At 43.6% G+C, this 22,915-nt stretch overlaps 1 protein-coding gene across 3 annotated transcripts in view; it reads left to right on the forward strand.

Annotated features, from left to right (window-relative positions):
• The window catches only part of LOC140734457 (rho-related BTB domain-containing protein 2-like), a 90,209-nt gene that overhangs the window by 12,093 nt on the left and 55,201 nt on the right, over positions 1–22,915 (forward strand). For 2 of the 3 annotated variants that reach the window (XM_073058438.1, XM_073058431.1), the window contains exons 2-5: positions 7,600–7,801; positions 12,859–12,962; positions 13,923–14,108; positions 16,696–17,687. In XM_073058438.1, coding sequence (XP_072914539.1) covers positions 7,610–7,801; positions 12,859–12,962; positions 13,923–14,108; positions 16,696–17,687 — 1,474 coding nt within the window. In that variant the 5' untranslated portion in view covers positions 7,600–7,609. Of the gene's footprint in view, positions 1–7,599; positions 7,802–12,858; positions 12,963–13,922; positions 14,109–16,695; positions 17,688–22,915 lie in introns of those variants that run through there. The other variant, XM_073058449.1, reaches the window with a different exon arrangement.

The raw sequence follows: 22,915 nt of genomic DNA on the forward strand, positions 1-22,915 counted from the left end.
TTGTAATACAATCTGATCATGGAGTGATAGGCATTTCTTGTTGTAGTTTAGCAGTGTTGGGAGCCCTTGGTGCTGGCGGTAATTGGCGGTATGTTGATGGTAATTGGGTAGGCATTTCTTCAAACAAGCCTGAATGAAGTCCCCAACTCTGATTAGAAATGTGTTGTGGTGGGCTCTTTCTTGTTTGGTGATATCTCGAGTGCCTGATTACCGTCAGCTGTTCAGTTCTAATTTGTGGTACTCTTCATCTAATCTTCATCAGCTTAAACACGTTATTTTAAAACTATAGCATCAAGTCATCATACTGAAATGATAGAATTAAGTATATGGAAATCTATCAGTCAGAAAATAACAAGCACGTGTGTGTAAGACAAACCAAGGATGCACAATAGGGTAAGTATGTTTATTTTCTTCAGCTATTAACTCTTGTTGGGAGTAACTGAGAAAATTGATGAGGGCAGGGCACTGGATGTCTATATGGACTCTAGCATGGCTTTTGACAAGATGCCATATGGAATGCTAGTCTGGAAGGTCAGAATGGGAGAAGTTTGTTTTTGCTTTGGAGGTAGTGACAAGTGGTGTGCTCCAGAGATTGGTGATGGACCCATTGACATAAATGATTTTAGTTGAGGGTATACAAGACATACAAATTTGCAGATGACACTAAAGTAGTTAGTGTTGTAGCCAGTGAAGAAAGTAATCAAACTTTACAGGGAAATCTTGATCAGCTAGGTCAGTGGGTTGAGAAACAACCAATAGTGTTCAATCCAGATCGATAGATACTTCATTGATCCCAAAGGAAATTACAGTGTCACAGTAGCATTACCAATGCACAGGTATACAAATATTACAAGAGAAGTAAGAAAGAATTTTTAAAAAGTTACCTCAAACAGTCTAACAGGGTCATTACTTCCCCGGCTATAGGTTGACTCATTATTGGTTCTAATGGCCAAGGGCAAGAATGACCTGGTATAGCACTCTTTGGAGCAATGCAGTTGTCTTAGTCTATTACTAAAAGTGCTCCTCTATTCCGCTAGGCTGGCATGCAGAGGGTGAGAAACATTGTCCAGAATTGCCAAGATTTTCCTTGGGGTTCTTTGTTCTACCACAGCTTCCAGTGTGTCCAGTTTGACTCCTATAACAGAGCCAGCCTATCTAACCAGTTTTCTGAGCCTGTTGGCATCAGCCATGTTGATGCCATTGCAACAGCACACCACTGCATCGAAGATTGTACTGGTGACAACGGACTGGTAGAACAAGTGAAGGAGAGGCCCGCGTACACCAAAGGACCTCAGTCTCCCCAGGAAGTAGAGGCAACTCTTGCCCTTCTTGTACACAGCCTCTGTGTTGGTGTTCCATTCAAGTCTGTCATCCAGCTGCTCCCTCAGGTACTTGTCCTCACCACTTCTATGTCCTCACCATCAATAGTAACAGGGAGCAATGCAGGCTTAGTCCATCACTGTATGCTTTGTCTTACTGATGTTGAGCGGCAGATGACTCAGCTTGCACCATTTGAGAAAGTCCTCCACCAGGGCCCAGTTTTCATCCTCCCATCCTCCCTTTATACACCCAACTATTGTTGAGTCATCAGAGAATTTCTGCAGATGACATGACTCAGTGTTGTATCTAAGGTCCGAGGTATACAGGGTAAACAGGAAGGGAGCCAATACGGTCCACTGTGTGGCCCCAGTACTGCTTATAACCATGTCTGACACACAGCTCTGAAGCCGCACAAGCTGTGGTCTGACAGTCAGGAAGTCCATTATCCGGGATACAATGGAAGTGCCAGTCTGCATTGAATGGAGCTTTCCCCCCAGCAATGAGGGCTGTGTGGTATTGAAGGCACTTCAGAAATCAAAAACAGTGCTCACAGTGTTGCTCTGCTTATCCAAAATGGAGTAGGCTCTGTTCAGCAGGTAGATGACAGCAGCATCAATTCCAGTGTGCTCCTGGTAGGCAAACTGCAGGGGATCGAGGGCTGATCTGACCAGAGGTCAAAGGTGAGCCAGGATCAGTCTCTCTGGGGTTTTCATGATGAATGTGTGGTCGGACTCTCCTTACGGTATCATTCAAGACTTTCAGTTGGCCCGAAATAAGTGCAAAGTGTTGCATTTTGGGAAGTCAGACCAGGACAGGATTTTTACAATGAACAGTAAGGTCTTAGGTCTAGTTGAGCAGTGTTATCTCGGACTAAAGGTGAAGAATTTACTGGAAATGGCATCACAGGCATAGAGGACATGCTTGCCTTCACTGGTCAAAATATTGAGTACCGGTTATAGCTGTACAAGGTGTTGATAAGGCCACATTTGAAGTACTGCATGCAAGTTCTGGCTGCCATGCTTTAGGAAATGTGTCATTAAGCAAGAAAAAGGAAAAAGATTTAAAAGAATGTTGCTAGGACTGAAGGACTTGAGTTATATGTAGAGGTCCAACATTATTCCTTGGAATGTAGGAGACTGAAACGTGGCCTTATAGAAGTGGATACTGTCATGAAGGGCAGAGGTAGGGTAAGCCCATTTATTCCCAGGGAAATGGATTTAAAAGCAAAAGGGCATCAGTTTAAAGGGACCTGAGGGGCAACTTCTTCACCCAGAGACTGGTGTGTATATAGAATGAGCTACCAGACAAAGTGGTTGGGAAGGTATTATAACAGTATTTAAAAGCAAGTTGGATAGGTAGATAGATAGCAAAGGTTTACAAGGATATGGGACCAAGTGGTAATCTCGGTCTCCATGGACAAGTTGGCAAGTTGGGCTGAAGGGGCCGTTTTTATTTTTTATCACTATATGGTCGTATGGCCTTCAGCAAACGTTCAGTACAGCATGGGAAGTCACATCCATATATACTGGGATCTGTTGGATTGGCCTGAACTTGGAAGCTTCAGCAAGGGAGTGCTGGCATCTCGGCCAACAAAAAATTGGGGAGATGCAGTGGCTCCTTTGGGGTGATTTAGTCCAAAATGCTCAGGTCTTGATCTTAGACTATTGCAGTATTCAGAAGTGTGCAAAAAAAACTAACTCTAGTGAATACTCTCAGATCTGGAACAATAGCCCTGTTTATCTCTCTCTCCAAAGAGGCTGCCTGATCTGCTGAGCCTCCAGCATTCCTTGCTTTTGTTGCGGCACTTCTTGTTTAGCCTTTTGTAATATCATGGATGCAGCGTAACATAATAACTGAAAGCCTTTTAGTGCCCCAGACTAAAGCAACTGAAATTAGATCTGCAATATGTGGTGTGCAGAATAAATTCAACTGTGCTCCAGTTTCCCAGGCCCTCGCTAAGCCTTAAATAGATCACACCTATTATAGCCTTTGGAATTGGGTTCAGTGACATGAAAAATAGATGACAGCAGAGATGGGTTGATTACATTTCTGGAATCCGAGTCGGCATAATCCTGGTGGGATGACTTGTATTTGCTGTGCCTTTTTAGCACTTTGCTCCGATTTATTCATATTGCATAGATAGATGCCCTTCCTAACCCAGGTGTCTCTAATGCCACAGTTCCTGACATAGAAAGAGAGCAAAAACATAAACAATTCTGAGGATTTTCTACCAATTCCCCTGTAACAGAAATAAGATCTTGTATTTCTAGAGTGCCATTCATAACATCGGGCCTTTCAGCACTTTATAGTGTAGTTACTAAAGTGTAGTTACTATTCTGATGTGGTAAACACTACCGCAAGCACTCACAACCAGAAATGAGATAATGCTCTCACACTGTTTGTATTTGCACAGATTGTCTTCTTTAGCACATTGATTGTTTGTCAGTCTTTGTGTGTTGTTTTTCATTGATTCTGTTGTATTTTTTTGTTGTTCTACTGTGAATGCCTGAAAGAATTTTAGTCTTGGGGTTGTATATGGTGAGCGGTGACTCTCACATGGTGGATTGGATAGTGGACTACTTGACAGATAGACCTCAGTATGTGCGGTTGGGAGACTGTAGGTCTGACACGGTGGTCAGCAGCACAGGAGCGCCGCAGGGAACCGTACTCTCTCCGGTCCTGTTCACCCTGTACACATCAGACTTCCAATATAACTCGGAGTCCTGCCATGTGCAGAAGTTCGCTGATGACACGGCCATAGTGGGGTGTGTCAGGAATGGACAGGAGGAGGAGTATAGGAAACTGATACAGGACTTTGTGATATGGTGCAACTCAAACTACCTGCGTCTCAATATCACCAAGACCAAGGAGATGGTGGTGGACTTTAGGAGATCTAGGCCTCATATGGAGCCAGTGATCATTAATGGAGAATGTGTGGAGCAGGTTAAGACCTACAAGTATCTGGGAGTACAGCTAGATGAGAAGCTAGACTGGACTGCCAACACAGATGCCTTGTGCAGGAAGGCACAGAGTCGACTGTACTTCCTTAGAAGGTTGGCGTCATTCAATGTCTGTAGTGAGATGCTGAAGATGTTCTATAGGTCAGTTGTGGAGAGCGCCCTCTTCTTTGTGGTGGCGTGTTGGGGAGGAAGCATTAAGAAGAGGGACGCCTCACGTCTTAATAAGCTGGTAAGGAAGGCGGGCTCTGTCGTGGGCAAAGTACTGGAGAGTTTAACATCGGTAGCTGAGCGAAGGACGCTGAGTAGGCTACGGTCAATTATGGAAAACTCTGAACATCCTCTACATAGCACCATCCAGAGACAGAGAAGCAGTTTCATCGACAGGTTACTATCGATGCAATGCTCCTCAGACAGGATGAAGAGGTCAATACTCCCCAATGCCATTAGGCTTTACAATTCAACCGCCAGGACTTAAGAACTTTTTAAAAGCTATTATTAATGCTTTTTGAGATAGTGATTTAGATGCATATCATATTTTTTACTGAGTTAAGTATTGTATGTAATTAGTTTTGCTACAACAAGTGTATGGGACATTGGAAAAAAAGTTGAATTTCCCCATGGGGATGAATAAAGTATCTATCTATCTATCTATCTATCTATCTATCTATCAAGTTGTTAAGGCGTTGGACTAGCAATCTGAAGGTCGTGAGTTCGAGCCCCAGCCAAGGCTGTGTGTTGTGTCCTTGAGCAAGGCACTTAACCACACATTGTTCCAGTCCACCCAGCTGAAAACGGCAAAATGCCGGGGGTTAACCGCACGATAGACTGGCATCCTATCCAGGGGGTAGTCTTGTACTCTCAGTCGCTTCACGCCACGGAAACCATCATAAGCACCGGCCTGATGAGCCGATAAGGCTCAGAACAGACTTTAATCTTTTAATCTTTTTGTATATGGTGACATGTACGTACATTGACAGTGGAATGTGAGGCCTCAGTTTAGCAATCCCTTTGATAGTTCATCACCCTTTGATAGGCTGCTAGATTGTCAGCCTACAATTTTAGTTGAATTCCTTGGAATAGAACTTGAAATCTAAACTTTCTGATTAAAACTCCATGGAAGTAACGGAGATTCCAGCCTTTGCCAAACGTCAGGTCATACACCCATAACTTTGCCACTAATGAACTGGGCTAAGTAGATTGTAAATATCAGAAACCAGTGGTAGGACTTCACGGTGTGGCTTGGCGAGTTCAGCCAAGGATGAGCTGAGTCTGCTGGGCCACAGAAGGTCCTTGTTCACAATCATTTGCCTGAACGCTGTGGCATTGAGCAGTGAGGAATCCTGATCTTCAGCCATCTGCTGGAAGAGTCGGCTGAGGAGCTGACTGGACTTCTCCGGTACTCTGTAACTTGTACTGCAGTGAGCAAAGCTGTGCTGGGTTGCAATGACCTTCTCATAGTATATCCATTAAAAGGAATAGACAGAATCAGTCCTATACTCAGGGGATATAACACTGGGCTGGAGAAATGTTCCTGTATTAATGATTAAAGATCAGGTTAGCTGTATGTGTCACATGTACATCAAGGCATGCAGTGAAATGCACCAGTTTGTGTCAATGACCAACACAGTCCGAGGACCTTGTTGGGGGCAGCCCGCTGGTGTTGGTACACTTCTAGCACCAAGGTAGCATGCCCACCACTCATGAACCCCGACCCTTTAGCGTATGGGAGGAAACCAGAGCACCCGGAGGAAACAGTGCAGTCACAGGGAGAATGTGCAAATTTCTTACAGGCAGTGGTGGGAGTCAAACCCCAGTGGAATGATCACTGCCACTGTAAAACGATTGCACTAATAGAAGGATTGAAATACAGTAAATTTATGATTAATGATAAAGCCATTTTATAAATGTAAGATGATAAACAGGTTTTCTTTTTTCTGGATGTCTGAGTTTTCCAGTTTCATTTATTATAGAGCATTTGAAGTATTATTTATGAGAAGAAGTGATTTTTTTCCCCAGTTTGTAAGGATTGTTAATGTCTCTGCTGTGTGTGGAGATATTCATAAAATGGTATAATCACTCCTGTGATATTATTGACGCAGTGTTTCCACAGACCAATGTGCAATAAATCTACACATTAAGTCTATGTATTGTTCAGGTTAACTAAAAGGTCTTCATGCTTTGAGAGTGAATGAGTATTTGTGAACTGCATTATAGCTGTGAGAAAACTTCACTTGTAATATAACTTAATTGGCTTTTCGTGTGTGGTGTATTTTGTAAAGAAAGGTCCTGGAATTTTTACAGACAGTTAGGTACATTGTGTGGGTGGTGGCATGGAGATCCTCCTCTACCAAAGGACCTCCTGCAGGTCACTCTGGAGCAAGGTGGAGCACCTGCTTAGTCCCCCGATCAGGGTCACGTGAAGCCAGGGAGCAGCTGGTGCAAATCACAAGTCCTGGTTATGTGACCACTGACGCCAGGCAGATAATCTCGGAAGCATATCGATCATGGCCGGAGTCACCCGTCCTGAAAAGACACTGCCCAGAAGAAGCCATTGGCAAGCCACTTCTGTAGAAAAAATTGCCAAGAACAATCAGAGTCATGAAAAGACCATGATCGCCCGCGTCATGGTAACATGCACAAAGCAAACAAAATACATTACATAAGAATATAAAAATGCGCAGAGAAAGATTGTTCCACTCTGCAAACCTGCTTCACAATTTGTTAAAACCACACTTGAACTTCTCCATTGTGTCAGATTCAGCACTCTCCATTGTCCCAGATTCCCCAAATCCTGTGAAATCAGTCAATCACAATCCCTGTGTTTACTTAACCTTAAGATGTAAAAAATTCCAAGGGTCCTCTAAGTGAAGATATCTTGCCCTATCTTCGTCCTAAGTTTTCTATTCCTTGTCTGAAACTGTACCTCCTGGTGCTAGACTCCTCAGCCAAGGGAAATCCCCCCCCCCTTCTACACTGTAAGACCATTTTTAATAATTATGTATGTTTTGATGAATTCTTCTCTCATTCTTCTGAACTCTACAGAATATAGTGCCAAATACAGTCACTGTTGTAATCTGTGACATACCAGAGTTTCTTTTTATTCTCACACCACCTAGAATATTGTAACTTGCCCCTGCTCAAGTGCACAGCTCAAGAACAACATGAGGGTAAAGCAGAACAAGGGACTGAGAGCCACATTGGTCCAACAGCCATCATTAGCTAAGCAGCCTTCAGCCTTCAGGAACATAGAAAAAATATTATGTTGAACTTTCCATTTTGGTACTTTTTTTAATCTGACTATTCTTTTCATTGTGTCTAGCCTACAGTTGATGGATAGAGATATGGATTACGAAAGGCCAAATGTAGAAACAATCAAATGTGTGGTTGTGGGTGACAATGCAGTTGGAAAGACCAGGCTTATCTGTGCAAGAGCATGTAATGCCACCTTGACTCAATACCAGCTACTGGCGACACATGTACCAACAGTCTGGGCTATTGACCAATACCGGGTCTGCCAAGAGGTAAGGAATAGATGCACTTTATTATCATGTGTTTCAGCCTAAGCAAGGCCAATCCCAGTTGATTGCAAAATGCACCTTTCATAAATCTTATGAAACTTGTAATCGAACATGAGAATCCACACTGTAAATACAGCAATGCTTACATACAATGCTATGACGCATCAGCAAAAGCTCAAATTTCTTCCACTTGAGTACTGCACTTTGCAATCCTGCAGGCTGAACGCAGAACTGAATTAAGCTGCCTTTGTTTTTTTTTTAAGAAGGAAGGTATTGTTAATGGCTGTGTTTACGCCATCTCTAGTATCATCCTATAAAGAAAATATATATTTAAATATAGGAAGAAGAGTAACCCACAGGCCCTTCATCCTACTCTGCTACTCAACTATTATGGTGACCATCTTGCCTCTTGGTCTCAATAGCTCAGGATCCCTCTGGATTCTAAACACCTATTGAACTAGATCATGAATATACTGTATGCTGACCTTCCACAGCCCATTAGTGTGGAGAATTACTAAGCTTTACAATGATCTGAACAAAGAAATTCCTCTGAATCATTGGCTTTAAATGTATGGCACCTTCTCCTGTGACTGCATTACCCCTGCTCTGAGTTATCCAGGTTCGGGAAGAAGTTTCTTGGCACCCACTCTATCAATCCCTTTCAGGATCCTGCACCGTTCAGCCAGGTCTCTTTTCCTTCTGCCAGACTACACTGTCCTAAAGTTTTTGTTATTGTCCAACTCCCACTTGCACCATCATTCTTTGTGTAATTAAGAATTCTCTAACCTATCACAGACTGTTCCTTCACGCTTTCCCTGCCTTCACCTGCACTGTACTTGCTTAAAAGTTATTACATCAATAACATTTTCCAGTTATGGTAAGATATCAACCAGATGGAGAGCTTGGCCTATTTCTCTCCGCTTTGATGCTGCCTTACCTGTTGAGTATTTTCAGCCTTTCTGCTTACATTTCAGTTGTTGAGTGAATTCTGCCAATCTGACAGAGGGACAAGTAGGGTCAGCTGCCACAATCAGTGTTGTCTGGTTAGTTGATCTCTAACAGAGAGTCAGACTAAATGTCGGCACACGGTCAAGTCAAAGTGATAATGGAACGGGGAAAAAAGGGCTTAATTTAAATGAGCTTGGGCTGTAATTACCATTAAAATGTTTGAATTAAATGGAACTGCTATTGTTTAAAAGGCATTTTAACAGGCGCATGAACAAGCAGGGGATGGAGGCCAAATGTAAGCAGCTGGGATTAGTTTAAATTGGCAGCATGGTTGGCACAAACATCGTGGGCTGAAGTGCCTGTTTCGGAAGCTGCACTGTTCCATGTTCCACATTCTAGCACCTTTTGAGTGTTCCAGGAGTTGTACGTGTTACCCTGAGGAGTTGGTCACATAGAAGGTCCAAGCAGGTAGAGGCAGCAAGCTCCCTTTTCTGATTACATCCAACTGGACTCAGTTAGGTTTTAGCAGACGTGCAGCTCTGATGGATTTTATTTGTTGTATACAAATGACTGGTAAACTGAAGCTAAATACTGTGCAGCTTGTGAATGTTATATTGTAACAGAAAACATTGGAAATAACTCGCAGCTCACAGAGTAGCAGAATTCATCAGATGTAGCCATCACAGGATTTTAATCTTTGTTACCTTGGTCGTAATCCAATACTATACACAATATCCTCAAATCATTTTAATAAATCATTTCAGATCTTTGCCATTCTGATGGGGGAATGTGTTCAGAGTTTATTCTTAAGTCTGATATGTAGTTAAACTACAAAACATAAATATCATCAACCATTATGCTGTTTTGCACAAACATGAAAGCTAGTCGATGTGTTGGGATCAAAAAGAGATCTGAGAGAGGCAGATTTAAAAGACAGTGAGAATGCCTGCAGCGCTTTCGCCAGGCTGCGGTGCTTGTGGGTTCAGTCCAAGGTCTGGAAATTTGAGCGTGTAATATAAAGATGACACATTGGCAGTGAAGGAATGCAGCACATTGACTCGCTGATTGGATGTTGTACTGAGCCAGCCTACCCTCACCTGCCCTTTCAGGTTGACGTAAAATAATAATACTAAAGTTCAGAAAGTAATTTTTCCGGTAAGCTATCTTCCACATCCCTAAAACTATGCCTCTTAGACAGCTCCTCTCCAGATTGTTATTTCAACATTTTCTTCTACCCTCCCTCCCCCCCCCCCCCCCCCCCCCAGCCTTTTCACACTGCAAATCATCCTTACAGTTTTTCTTTCGTTAAGATGCAGGGCTTCAACGTTTCTGGCATGTGAGAAAACATACCAGATGGCTCTGTGCATCAGAGTGACATTGTTTCTCGTGGGGCTGCGGAGAGTAAATCACAGGCTTTAAGCATGGGAACATATAGTAAGCACACTGTGTTTCACAATCTTAAACCTACATTTCTGATGTCCCACTCTTTTGGGCAGGGCTGATACAGAATTCCTGAGGTGGCTGTTACTGGTCTGACAAAGATCTATGCACTGCATTGCAGTAGTGCAGGTGAATTTTTGAGGGGGGATCAGAGCTGTAGGAAGCTCCTTTGTCACTCCACCTTCCTGCCCCACCTATAAAGAACAATTCTTCCTTTGACCATGGAAGCATTACAACTGATGATCAATCGGTTACATGCTGACCAAAAGCAACTTGAATAAGGACAGGCCCCATAACTTCCTTTCATCCCACTTGAACCTCCCTTTAAAGTCTTAGAATCATGTACAACACAGAAACAGGCCCTTCAGCCCACTGTTCCTGCACAGGGCATCAAGCATTGAGTGACATCAATCATGCACGACTCCAATTTTATTCCTCTCAGCTCCTGACGCACATTACAATGACTAATCATCCTAGCAACCTGCGCATCTTTAGGGTGTGGGAGGAAGCTGGAGCACCCAGAGAAAACCCACACTGTCTCAAAGAGAACTTACAAATGCCAAGCAGCATCAGAGGTCAGGATTGAACCCTGGTCGTCAGAGCCGTGTGACTGCAGCTCTACCTGCTGCGCTACCCTCTTATATTCAATGATACGGATCTGTGCTGATCAGCTGGCTCCCATCTTCACTCAGCTCTTTAACAGATCTCTGGAGCTGAGTGAGGTTCCGACTTGCTTCAAGCGCTCTACCATCATCCCGGTCCCCAAGAAACCCACCATCACAGGACTGAACGACTACAGACCTGTCGCACTGACATCTGTAGTCATGAAATCCTTTGAACGCTTGGTGTTGAACCACCTGAAGTCCCTCACCAGCAGCCTGCTGGATCCCCTGCAGTTTGCCTACCGGGCAAATAGGTCAGTAGACGATGCAGTCAACCTGGGACTGCACAATATCCTGCAACATCTGGATCGTCCTGGGACCTATGCTCGGATGCTGTTTGTGGATTTCAGTTTGGCGTTTAACACCATCGTCCCTCATACCCTCTGCTCTAAATTGTCTCACCTTACTGTGCCACCTGACCTCTGCGATTGGATTTACAGCTTCCTGACCAACAGAAGTCAGCAGGTAAGGATGGGACAGGTCACCTCGGATATTCGAATCACCAACACCGGCACCCCCCAGGGGTGTGTCCTCTCTCCACTGCTGTTCTCCCTCTACACCAATGACTGCACCTCCTCCAACCCCTATGTGAAGCTTTTGAAGTTTGCAGACGACACTACCATCATCGGACTCATCCAGAATAGTGATGAGTCTGCATATCGACAGCAGGTGGACCAACTGACGCTCTGGTGCAGTCGGAACAATCTGGAGCTGAACACGCTCAAGACAAAGGAGATGATAGTGGATTTCAGGAGACATCCCCCCACTATGTCTCCCTTCACAGTCCTCAGCAGCCCTGTGTCCACCGTGGAGAACTTCAGGTTCCTGGGAACCACCATCTCTCAGGATCTGAAGTGGGAGCAGAACATCAGCTCCATCCTGAAGAAGGCCCAGTAGCGGATGTATTTCCTGCGGCTCTTGAGGAAATCAGGAATTGCTGCTGCATTTCTACACTGCAGTCATTGAGTCTGTCCTGTGCACCTCCATCATTGTGTGGTTTGGAGCCGCCACCAAGCAGGATAGAACCAGATTACAGCGCACAGTGAGGACTGCCGAGCGCATCATTGGAGCCTCCCTGCCCTCTATTGTGGACCTGTACTCTTCCAGGTTGAAGAAGAGGGCGGGGAACATCATAAAGGACTCCCCCCATCCTGCGCACGGACTGTTTGATCTGCTTCCGTCTGGTAGGCGCTTCAGATCCCTCCAGACTGAGACTAATAGGCACTGGAGAAGTTTTTTCCCTACTGCGGTCACTTTGCTGAATAGTTAACTGCCGGTTAACTGTCGGCTAACTATTACCCGGTACTTGGATTGCACTACCTGTCTGTATAATCTATATTTTCATTTATATTTATCATTATTATTGTTATGAGCAGAGAGACAACATCTGCCGGAAGTAAATTCCTTGTATGTGCATAGGTACTTGGCGATTAAAGTCTGATTCTGATTCTGATTCTGATACACAACTTGGCTTCCTCAGCATACGTGCATGCTCAGTTTTGCAGCAACTGTGTCAAACATGGATTTCACAGTGAATGATTCAATTCCTAGGCTCTGCTAGTCTGCATACACACATCACACCTCAGAGGCCAGCAAATCATCATCCTGTGTGCCAGTTCCATTTCACAATGATTTTACATTTCAAATCAATCACGAAAACAGATCATAATTTCTCCCTTGTATTTTAATGACCAATATTAGATATGGTGTTCAGGGTGTACTCTGATCCCAGGGGCCAATATAGGCAACTTCTTTTGACCTTTACACCACTGTTGTCGCAATGTAATCTAGTGTACCTGTGGCTTTATTGATTGTTGGGAGGAGGCTACTGCGTAATAAGATTACTGAGGTGCCTAAATCTTCTTTAAATCGTTCTCAATTGCTTCAGCATTTGCAACTCATTTTCTTGCCCTATACCACAGAATGTGTAAGATCGAGGATTAGTGATCTTGTACATAAATTCCATAAAATCATTTCACCAACAGAATCAACTTGTTCTGTTTTCCGTAGGTCCTGGAACGTTCCCGTGATGTAGTTGATGATGTCAGTGTATCATTGCGACTCTGGGATACATTTGGTGACCATCACAAGGACAGACGGTTTGCCTATGGCAGGTATAGCAATGCAAAAGGTGAAAAGGCCTTGCTTGAGTTAGATTCGGTGGGGAAAATCCCTCCCCCATAATCAGTTATCTAATTGAGGAATTGACCCAAAAGCAGTGAAGCAAACATTAGCGCAACGTTTGGAATATTCTGAGACTGCAGATGCTGGAAATCTGAAATGAAAATGGAAAATTCCAGAAGCACTCAGCAGGTCAGGCAGCATCTGTAGAGAGAGAAACCGAGCTAACATTTCAGGTTGAAGGCATTTTCTGTTTTAGTTCAGAATGTTCTGAGAAATTTAAACAGTGTTGAATTCCTCCACTTCCCTAAGAAGGTACCTCAGCTGTCAAACCTCCTTTGGGGTTAACAGTTATGAAGAAAGAACTGGGAGATTGCATAAAACCAGAAGGCCTTTTATCAGTCCAGTGCTAATACCCTGAACAAAACTAACCATGAACAAATGAAATAGTGAAATTATATTCCCCAATCTACCAGCTGGAGCTGCCAAGTTGATCACTTTTTCTCTCAGAAAGGCACTGCTGTCTCTTTCTAAGTATCTGCCTAACCTAATTAATCTACAATAACGTTCCTTGGCCATATTTTATATATTGTGTTTTTAAAAATATTGTCTTTGACAAATGTATCCAACCTGCAATGATTCTACTGGTATGTGCACTTACCTAAAAGCAAGGGGAACCTGAAGCTGATTATAAGATTTTATCCATGTGCAACAGATGTTCACATCTGTTTTATTCATAAATAGAAATGCTTGTTAGCCCAATCAGTAAATAAGTACGTTGACAAGGAAGTGTGATAGAAACAGGAGAGAAAGATAGGTGTAAAGAGGCTCCTATAAGCACTGTTTGGACAGAGTGGTGGTCTCTGAGGTAAATTGCAGCTTATGAGATTTTGGATCTATCCTGTACAAAGCCACATATGCGTATTTGTGTAATTGTGTCTTTTTGCTTTCAGGTCTGATGTGGTTGTACTTTGTTTTTCAATTGCTAATCCCAACTCGCTGCACCACGTCAAAACCATGTGGTACCAGGAAATAAAACACTTCTGCCCACGAGCACCTGTCATCTTGGTTGGCTGCCAGCTGGACTTGCGGTACACGGACTTGGAAGCAGTTAATCGCGCGCGGAGACCTCTTGCAAGGTGCGTCCATTAACATGTACATAGGCAAGAATGCAGGTGTGTGTTTAAGATAAATTTAGAATAAAGCTTTCCACCAAATAAAAGTGCATGATGGTGAGATCTTAGAATGATTGATCCATTGCTTCCCAGCTGAGTTAAGGATTGGGAATCTCACTCAAAGTTCCTGCCTTGGACTGGAGTCAAATGTACACGACGGAAATGTGAAGGTAGAATCTTTCAGCAGGATTTGTTTGCCAGTTCACCGCGTCAGTCTCATTCAAACTTGTGGGAGTTTCCAAAGAGGATCACGAATCCATCATGAGTCCCTGCGTTCAAGGAAGTAAAGAATAAATAATTGAATAAAGTGGGGAGTAAATCAGAATCTTGGTTATCCATGTTGGCTGTCAAGGCAGATGGCTGCTATGCATCCTGACTGATGTTTTATTGAATTAAGTAGAACTGAATATTATGCAGTTGATTTAAACTTATCATCTCATGTCTATTATATTAACTTTTCAATGATTCACATCGGTATCATGTGATTATTGCTTCTCTGTATTTGATTGTGTCTAAGTGACATTTCAATGGAGAACAATCTCAGTTACTCTTATTTGTTTTTGACCCTCTGAGCCGTGCTGCCCAGCAACCCACTGATTCAACCCTCGCCTGAAGTTAGGACGATTTACAATGAATAAATAACCTACTAGCTGGCATGTCTTTGGACAGTGGTAGGAAACCGGAGCACCCGGAGGGATCTCACACACACTGGAAGAACAGACAAACTCTCTTACAGAGGATACCAGAATTGAACTCTGAACTCCAATGCCCCATTTGATAACAGCATCATGCTAGCTGCTACACTACTGTGGTGTCCCATATAACTTAGTAGAATCTGCAATACTGTGCAAAAGCTTAGGCACCCTAGATTTTTTAATATGGTTTCAGATGGTGTGGCTCCACAGAACCCTGTTCACAGCATCATCAAGGCTGTCTGGGATTACCTGGAGAGACAGAAGCAAGCGAGACAGCCAAAGTCTGCAGAACTGTGGCGAATTCCCCAAGATGCTTGGACCAACTTACCAGCGGATTTTTTTATAAAACTGTAGGACAGTGTACCTTAGAGAATTGGTGCAGTTTTAAAGGCAAAGGGTGGTCTCACCAAATATTGATTTGATTTAGTTTTGTTTTTACTGCTTACTGTTCTTTATAGTAATTTTTGATATATTTACAAACTTTTCATTTCATTATTTTTGAAAGCATCTTTGCTTTACAGACTTTTTTGACATGTGCCTTAGACTTTTGTACCAACTTTATCTGCATGTCTATAGGTTTGAGGGAAAATGGATCAGCCATGATGAAATGGCAGAGCAGACTCAATGGGCCAAATGACCTAATTCTGCTCCTATAGCTTATGGTCTTATTAAGTCAAATCCTACTTCATGAATTCCAGAAAAGAAAACTAGTCTGATATTCCCTTACAGTACTGAAGGGATTTAGCACAAACTAGAAGTGCCATTCTTTGCATAAAATATAAAACAATGACTGTTCTCCTACCTGGACCTCTTAGATGCTATTACTATTCTGAGGACCAGCAGCGGGACTACCCCTGGGATTAAAAACACTCTGCAGGTCTGGCAGCATCTGTGGAAAGGGAAGCAGTTAACATTTCAGGTTGAAAACCCTGTATCATATCCAAGGAGAAGTTAGTCTGAGTAGTGGAGAAGGTTGGAATAAAGGGAATGTCTGTATTGAACTGAAAATGTAGCCAGTGGGTGTACAGTATGTTAAGCTCCTTTTCCTGTGAAATATGTAGCTAGAATATCGAGGGCTGGATGATATTGTATAGTCAAGTCTTCTGAGATGTTCCAGGCAGGTAAAAATATCCAAATGAAAGAAGGAAGATTTGAGAGATGAATGACAAGCAGAAAAGGTCAGCCCTGCTACAACAGAAAAAGCAAGTTTTCTGAAGTTAGAGAATTCCGTAGTGAGTCCTGCAGGCCTAAAGATTACCCCAGGTCCTGACAAATATTTATTCCTCAATTGGAATCACTGAAGCAGATTATTTGATCACTGTCACATTGGTGATGTGGGAATTTGCACAAATTAATTTCTGAGGTGACAGGAAAAAAATGACTGTGCTTCTGGAGGTGCCACATAACTAAAAAATCATCTTCTGAAAAACAAGAAATTTTGGGAGACTGCTGGCTCTCGATCTTTAAGTGATGTTTTCCACTAGAACAATGTTGCTGTGCTACGCTGATCCTATTTAAAACTCCGACAATTGAGATCATGGTTTGAATGTTACTTTAAAAGAAAAAGCAACCATTTTCTGTTTGCTGTCTTTCATTGGAGACATGATATTCAGTGTTAGAAGTGTACTGTATTCAATAGTGCACTCTTCCTCAATATATCCTGAGCTATTATGCAGATTGGCTGAAGCAATGTACAGTTCTAGTGCATATTTTCTTTGAAGCATACTTGAAAATCCCTCAGATGGCATGCTTTGATATTTGTAGAGAAATTTCAGTATTGTGCCTTAACAAATGAGCTTAATATGTTAGCTTCTGAATGACCTATCCAACTTGTTTCATTTCTCTTGGATTCACAGGCCAATAAAACACAATGAGATCTTGCCTCCTGAAAAGGGTCGAGAGGTTGCCAAAGAACTTGGAATCCCCTACTACGAAACCAGTGTGGTTGCCCAGTTTGGCATTAAGGATGTGTTTGATAATGCCATCAGAGCTGCCTTGATTTCCAGGCGACACCTCCAGTTCTGGAAGTCCCACCTAAGAAATGTTCAAAAGCCTTTACTGCAGGCACCGTTCCTGCCTCCCAAGCCGCCTCCCCCCATCATCACTGTCCCCGACCCACCCACTACTAGTGAAGAACATCCTGCCCTGCTGTTAGCTAATCCCCTTTGTGCCGATGTCATCTTAGTGCTTCAGGACAAAGTTAGAATCTATGCTCACAAGATTTACTTGTCTACCTCCTCCTCAAAGTTCTATGACTTGTTTTTAATGGATCTCAGTGAAGAACAGGAGCCCATCAGTGAAAGATCAGTGAGTCACAGTGACAGGCAGGGCAGGGAATATCTCATGAGAGCTGCCAGTTTTGATGTGAGTGAAAGCACAGATGAAGTTACCGCCGTCCAACCATTATCAAGCCTAAGGGCTTCCACAAGTGACAGCATCTTGAAACTTAATGCTTACGACAACAGCGCGAGAGCGAAGGCTTGGCTCAAAAGGGGAAAGATCCTCTCATCATGGAGCAGAGCTTTCATTAGCATCCAAGAAGAGGTGGCAGAAGATCCTATCAATTTTAACAGTCGGCTGATGACTGTCGTCAGAATGGACTACTCCGTTCATCCTGATGCATTCAGGGCAGTGATGCGCTACTTGTACACTGGTCAGCTGGATGAGAACGAGAAGGAGCTGATGCAAATTGCCCACATTGCTGAGCTTCTGGAGGTTTTTGACTTGCGCATGATGGTGGCCAATATCTTGAATAATGAGGCCTTCATGAACCAGGAGATTACCAAAGCATTCCATGTAAGGAGAGCCAATCGAGTGAAAGAATGCCTTGCCAAAGGGACCTTCTCAGGTAAGTGTGTCCAGTTTCTGCCTGCTGTGTTCAGAAAGTTTTTTAAATTTAATTTTTCATATGGCGGGGACATGCCAAGCATCACAGGTCGATGATGCGGCCTTGTACCCGATATTCCACATCATTTTTTTACCGCTGCAACAAGATAACCTGAAGAAAACTTCTGTTTAACAGTCAAGAGATGAAAGTTGAAGGCATCAGTTTACATAAGAAAATGCCCTAGGCCAAAATGGGTATCTTTGTTTGTCTGCCATCTCGATGGGGATACCTTTAGGTATTTGTTAGCTTTATTAGTTTTGTCACATGTGCATTGAAACTAACAGTGAAATACATCACTTTGCATCAAATCAAATCAGCGAGGATTCTGCTGCCGCACCTCCAGTGCCAGTGTAGCATGCTTTCAACTCACTAACCTGAATTGTACATTTTTGGGATATGGGAGGAAACCAGAGTATCCGGAGGAAACTCACACAGTCACAGGGAGAACGTGCAAACTCCTGACAGACAGTGGGGGGAAGTGTACCCGGGCTGCCTGTATTGCAAATGGTTGTGCTAACCAACACGCCATCGTGCCAGCTAGCGCTGCAAAGCATCTCGCTAACTGCTGCACTACTGTGCCGCCCCTACCATACATAACATTGAAATCCACTGTAAATCGACATCGCTGCTAGTTAAGATTAAAATGCCTCGCTAGTTCATTTGTTGGAGAAATGAATTGATAAAGTGAGATCTGTTCAGTGCTGTACCCGGCCTGAGAATTGCATTGTCAAACCATTCTCAGCAGTAATACCTCAATCAGTGGACTGATGAGCATATATGAGGAGCTTAACTTCTGTTTCAGCGGTAGACATGCCAGTTTACTTTGGACAATGAAAATGCCTCCTTATCGTGGGTTGAACAACCTATTTAGCAACCTTACTTCAAGCATTGTGCTGCCAAATAGTTAGGATAAGACAAAAGGATTAGTGGTGGAATACATCAAAGGAAATGTTTTATTTACTCTAATAGGAGAAATTTAGACAAAATTACATTCTAGGCAATTCACACAGTATGGTCATTCAAGTTACAAAAATTCACCTTTACAGCATTCACAAATAACGACCCAAAAATTGAAAATGCAGAGTAAATTTCCTCTAATAGAATTGGCATAAAGAGATAAAGTGAATAAATAAACACAAACATTTATTTACAGTTTTCATTTCTTGATGCGTGTGCAGATGACGTGACTTTGCATCATGGAAAGAGTGCTCGAGACCATGTGCAAAGAATGCATCATTCTCTACCCCACCATCTGCCATTATGCAGGGGCTGCCTGTGTCGTTTTGTGAGAATGGCTTTTGAGCTGCTGTGATCATCACCTTTTCTACTAACCCACTATTCTCATCATGATTCTGAGCTGTCACTGCTGAACTGAGTTCTATATTCTGCTGTCAACCACCTTCCCTTTCAACGTGTTTATGCTGTTCTCTCTATGTGGAAGGAAATTGCTTCAACTAAAATGTCAAAGTTGCCCTTGGACTTGTGCCCACATGCATGAGTGAGAAGTTTAGTTCTATGCGTAGATTCTCCAAGTTGTTTATTGTCGATCTCTGTCAGGGTTGATGTGAGTTGGTGGTCAACAGTACGAATGGACTTGGTGGGCCGTAGGGTCTGTTTCCAAGCTGAACTCAATCCCTCTAGGTTCCCGATAGCTAGACCTCTTGAAATCCGGCAACTTTGCGACTTTGGTGTTGAGCATGTAGACAATAGACAATAGGTGCAGGAGTAGGCCATTCAGCCCTTCGAGCCAGCACCGCCATTCACTGTGATCATTGCTGATCATCCACAATCAGTACCCAATTCCTGCCATCTCCCCATATCCCTTGACTCTGCTATCTTTAAAAGCTCTATCTAACTCTTTCTTGAAAGCATCCAGAGAATTGGCCTCCACTGCCTTCTGAGGCAGAGCATTCCATAGATCCACAATTCTCTGGGTGAAAAAGTTTTTCCTGAACTCCATTCTAAATGGCCTGCCCCTTATTCTTTACTGTGGCCTCTGCTTCTGGACTCCCCCAACATCGGGAACATGTTTCCTGCCTCTAGCATGTCCAATCCCTTAGTAATCTTAATAAAAACACAAAATGCTGGCAGAACTCGGCAGGCCAGACAGCATCTATGGGAGGTAGTGACGACGTTTCGGGCCGAAACCCTTCATCAGGTGTGAAGTAACATGGGATGGTCAAGGGGGAATAAGAAGTGGGGAGGGATAAAGTAGAGAGCTGGGAAGTGAGGCTGGAGGGAATGGGCTGGGGGAAGGTGGAGAATTATGGGAAATAAAAGAGAAAGAAAGGTAGGGCTGGGAGGAGATTATAGTGAGGGGGGAAAAAAGAGAGAGAAAGAGAACCAGACTGAAATAATAGATGGGGATTGGGGTAAGGGGGGGCAGGGGTATCAACGGAGGTCTGTGAGTTGGATGTTCATGCTGGCAAGTAAGAGGCTACCCAGGCAGGAGATAAGGTATTGCTCCATCGACCTGCGCGTGGCCTCATCTTGATGTTAGAGGAGGCCATAGACAGACATGTCGGAGTGGGAGTGGTCTGTGGAACTGACGTGTGTGGCCACAGGGAGATCCCGCCACTGCTAGAGGACCGAGTGCCGGTGTTCGGCGAAACGGTCTCCCAGTCTGTGGCGGGTCTCCCCAATGTATAAATGGCCACATCGGGAGCACTGGATACAGTATATCACCCCAGTTGACTCGCAGGTGAAGTGGTGCCTCACCTGAAAGGACTGTCGGGGGCCTGGGATGGTGGTGAGGGAAGAAGTGTGGGGGCAGGTGTAGTACTTCTTCCATTTGCAGGGATGAGTGCCCAGAGGGAGGTCGGTGGGGAGGGATGGGGGGGGGATGAATGGACAAGGGAGTCGCGTAGGGAGCGATCCCTGTGGAAAGCCGAGAGTGGGGGGGGGGACCATTTGGCCGAACACCGGCGCTCGGTCCTCCAGCAGTGGCGGGATCTCCCTGTGGCCACACACTTCAATTCCACAGACCACTCCCACTCCGACATGTCTGTCCATGGCCTCCTCTACTGTCAAGATGAGGCCACACGTAGGTCGATGGAGCAATACCTTATCTCCTGCCTGGGTAGCCTCCTACTTGCCGGCATGAACATCCAACTCACAGACCTCCGTTGATACCCCTGCCCCCCCTTACCCCCATCCCTACCTATTATTTCAGTCTGGTTCTCTTTCTCTTTTTCCCCTCTCACTATAATCTCCCCCCAGCCCTACCTTTCTTTCTCTTTTATTTCCCATAATTCTCCACCTTCCTCCTAGCCCATTTCCCTCCAACCTATCACTTCCCAGCTCTCTACTTCATCCCTCTCCCCCACTTCTTATCCCCCCTCGACCATCCCATGTTACTTCACTCCTGATGAAGGGTTTCGGCCCGAAACGTCGTCACTACGTCCTCCCATAGATGCTGTCTGGCCTGCTGAGTTCTGCCAGCATTTTGTGTTTTTATTTATTTCCAGCATCTGCAGATTCACTCGTGTTGCCCTTAATAATCTTATACGTTTCAATCAGATCCCCTCTCCTCCTTCTAAATTCCAGTGTATACAAGCCCAGTCACTCCAATCTTTCAACATATGACAGTCCCGCCATCCCGGGAATCAACCTCATGAACCTAGATCTTCCACACAATAGGATGTTACTTCACTTAATCACACGATACATAAATTTTCCAGTGAATCCAATGAATTTAAAGTACAGTATGTAGGAAACTGGACCCAGTGAATTTAAAGGTGCTGTGAGAAAGAGGAGAAAGTGTATAACATCCGCCTGCTTTGAACCACAGTTCGCTGTCTGACCCTCACCTACTTTCTGGACTCTGGCTCTGGCAGAAACCTAGCAAGTCTCTAATCCAGGGATTCCAACCTGGGGTCCACGGATTCCTTACTTAATGGTATTGCTCCATGGCATAAAAGAGGTTGGGAACGTCTGCCCTAATCCCATCCACTCATCTGGCCCATATACCCAGACAACCTCACAAGTGCATGCAGCTGCAGATAGTAACTTTAATAAGGATGGTAACAGATAAAAATGGCATTCCACAAATGAGTAATTTCTGTACAATCATGTACTGAATTGTCAAAGTTTTATTGTAACTTATTTCCATACAGCTAAAGAACCTACCTTGTTGCTATTACCTCAGTCAGTCCAGACTTGCCCTGTTATGCATTGGAAGCACCTTTCCTATCAGCAAGATTTGAATCTCAATGTCCGAAAAAAAGGCATTAAATAAATGTTTATCACTGGAGAGCAAGAACCAATGTGTTAAGGTGGCTGGGAAGTTAAAGAACTTTCACTCTAACTCTTGCTTCAGGCTCTATGACACTTTCAGGAGGGTGTGTAGTGTCTGACTAAAACATAGTATAGACATAGCTTCTTTGGCCCACAGTGTCTGCACTGAACACGATGCTGAATTAAACCAATCCTTTTTGCCTGTACCCCATCCACATACATGCATTCTCTGCGTGTTCACGTGTAATATTAATTAGGTTTAATACCACCGGCATATGTCGTGAAATTTGCTAACTTTGTGGTAGCACTGCAATACAATACATAAGAGAGAAAAAGAAAAACTGAATTATAGTAAGTGTATATATATTATAATAGTTATATTAAATAAATAGTGCAAAATTAGGAAACAAAAGAAAGTAGTGAGGTGGTGTTCATGGATTCAGTGTCCATTTAGAAATTGGATGGCAGAGGAGAAGAAACTGTTCCTAAATAGCTGAGTGTGTGCCTTCAGGCTTCTGTACCTCCTACCTGACAGTAACAATGAGAAGAGGTCATGTCCTGGGTGGCAGAGAACTTTAATAATGAACACTGTCTTCCTGAGGCACAGTTCCTTGAAGATGACTGGATACTGCAGAGGCTAGTACCCATGATGGAGCTAGCTAATTTTAACACTCTGCAGCTTACTTTGACCCTGTGTAATAGCCCCCTCTCCATACCAGACGGTGATGCAGTCAGTTAGAATACTCTCCATGGTACATCTGTAGAAATTTGTGAGTGTTTTTGGTGACAGACCAAATCTGCTCAAACTCCTCATGAAATATAGCTGCTGTTTTGCCTTCTTTGTATGTTGGGTCCTCAGAGATATCGACACACCCAGGAACTTGAAATTGTTCACTCTCTCTACCTCTGATCCCTCTATGAGGACTAGTTTGTGTTCCCTTGTCTTACCCTTT

This window comes from Hemitrygon akajei, chromosome 1 (genome assembly GCF_048418815.1).
Source record: "Hemitrygon akajei chromosome 1, sHemAka1.3, whole genome shotgun sequence".
In the NCBI taxonomy this organism is placed as follows: Eukaryota; Metazoa; Chordata; class Chondrichthyes; order Myliobatiformes; family Dasyatidae; genus Hemitrygon; species Hemitrygon akajei.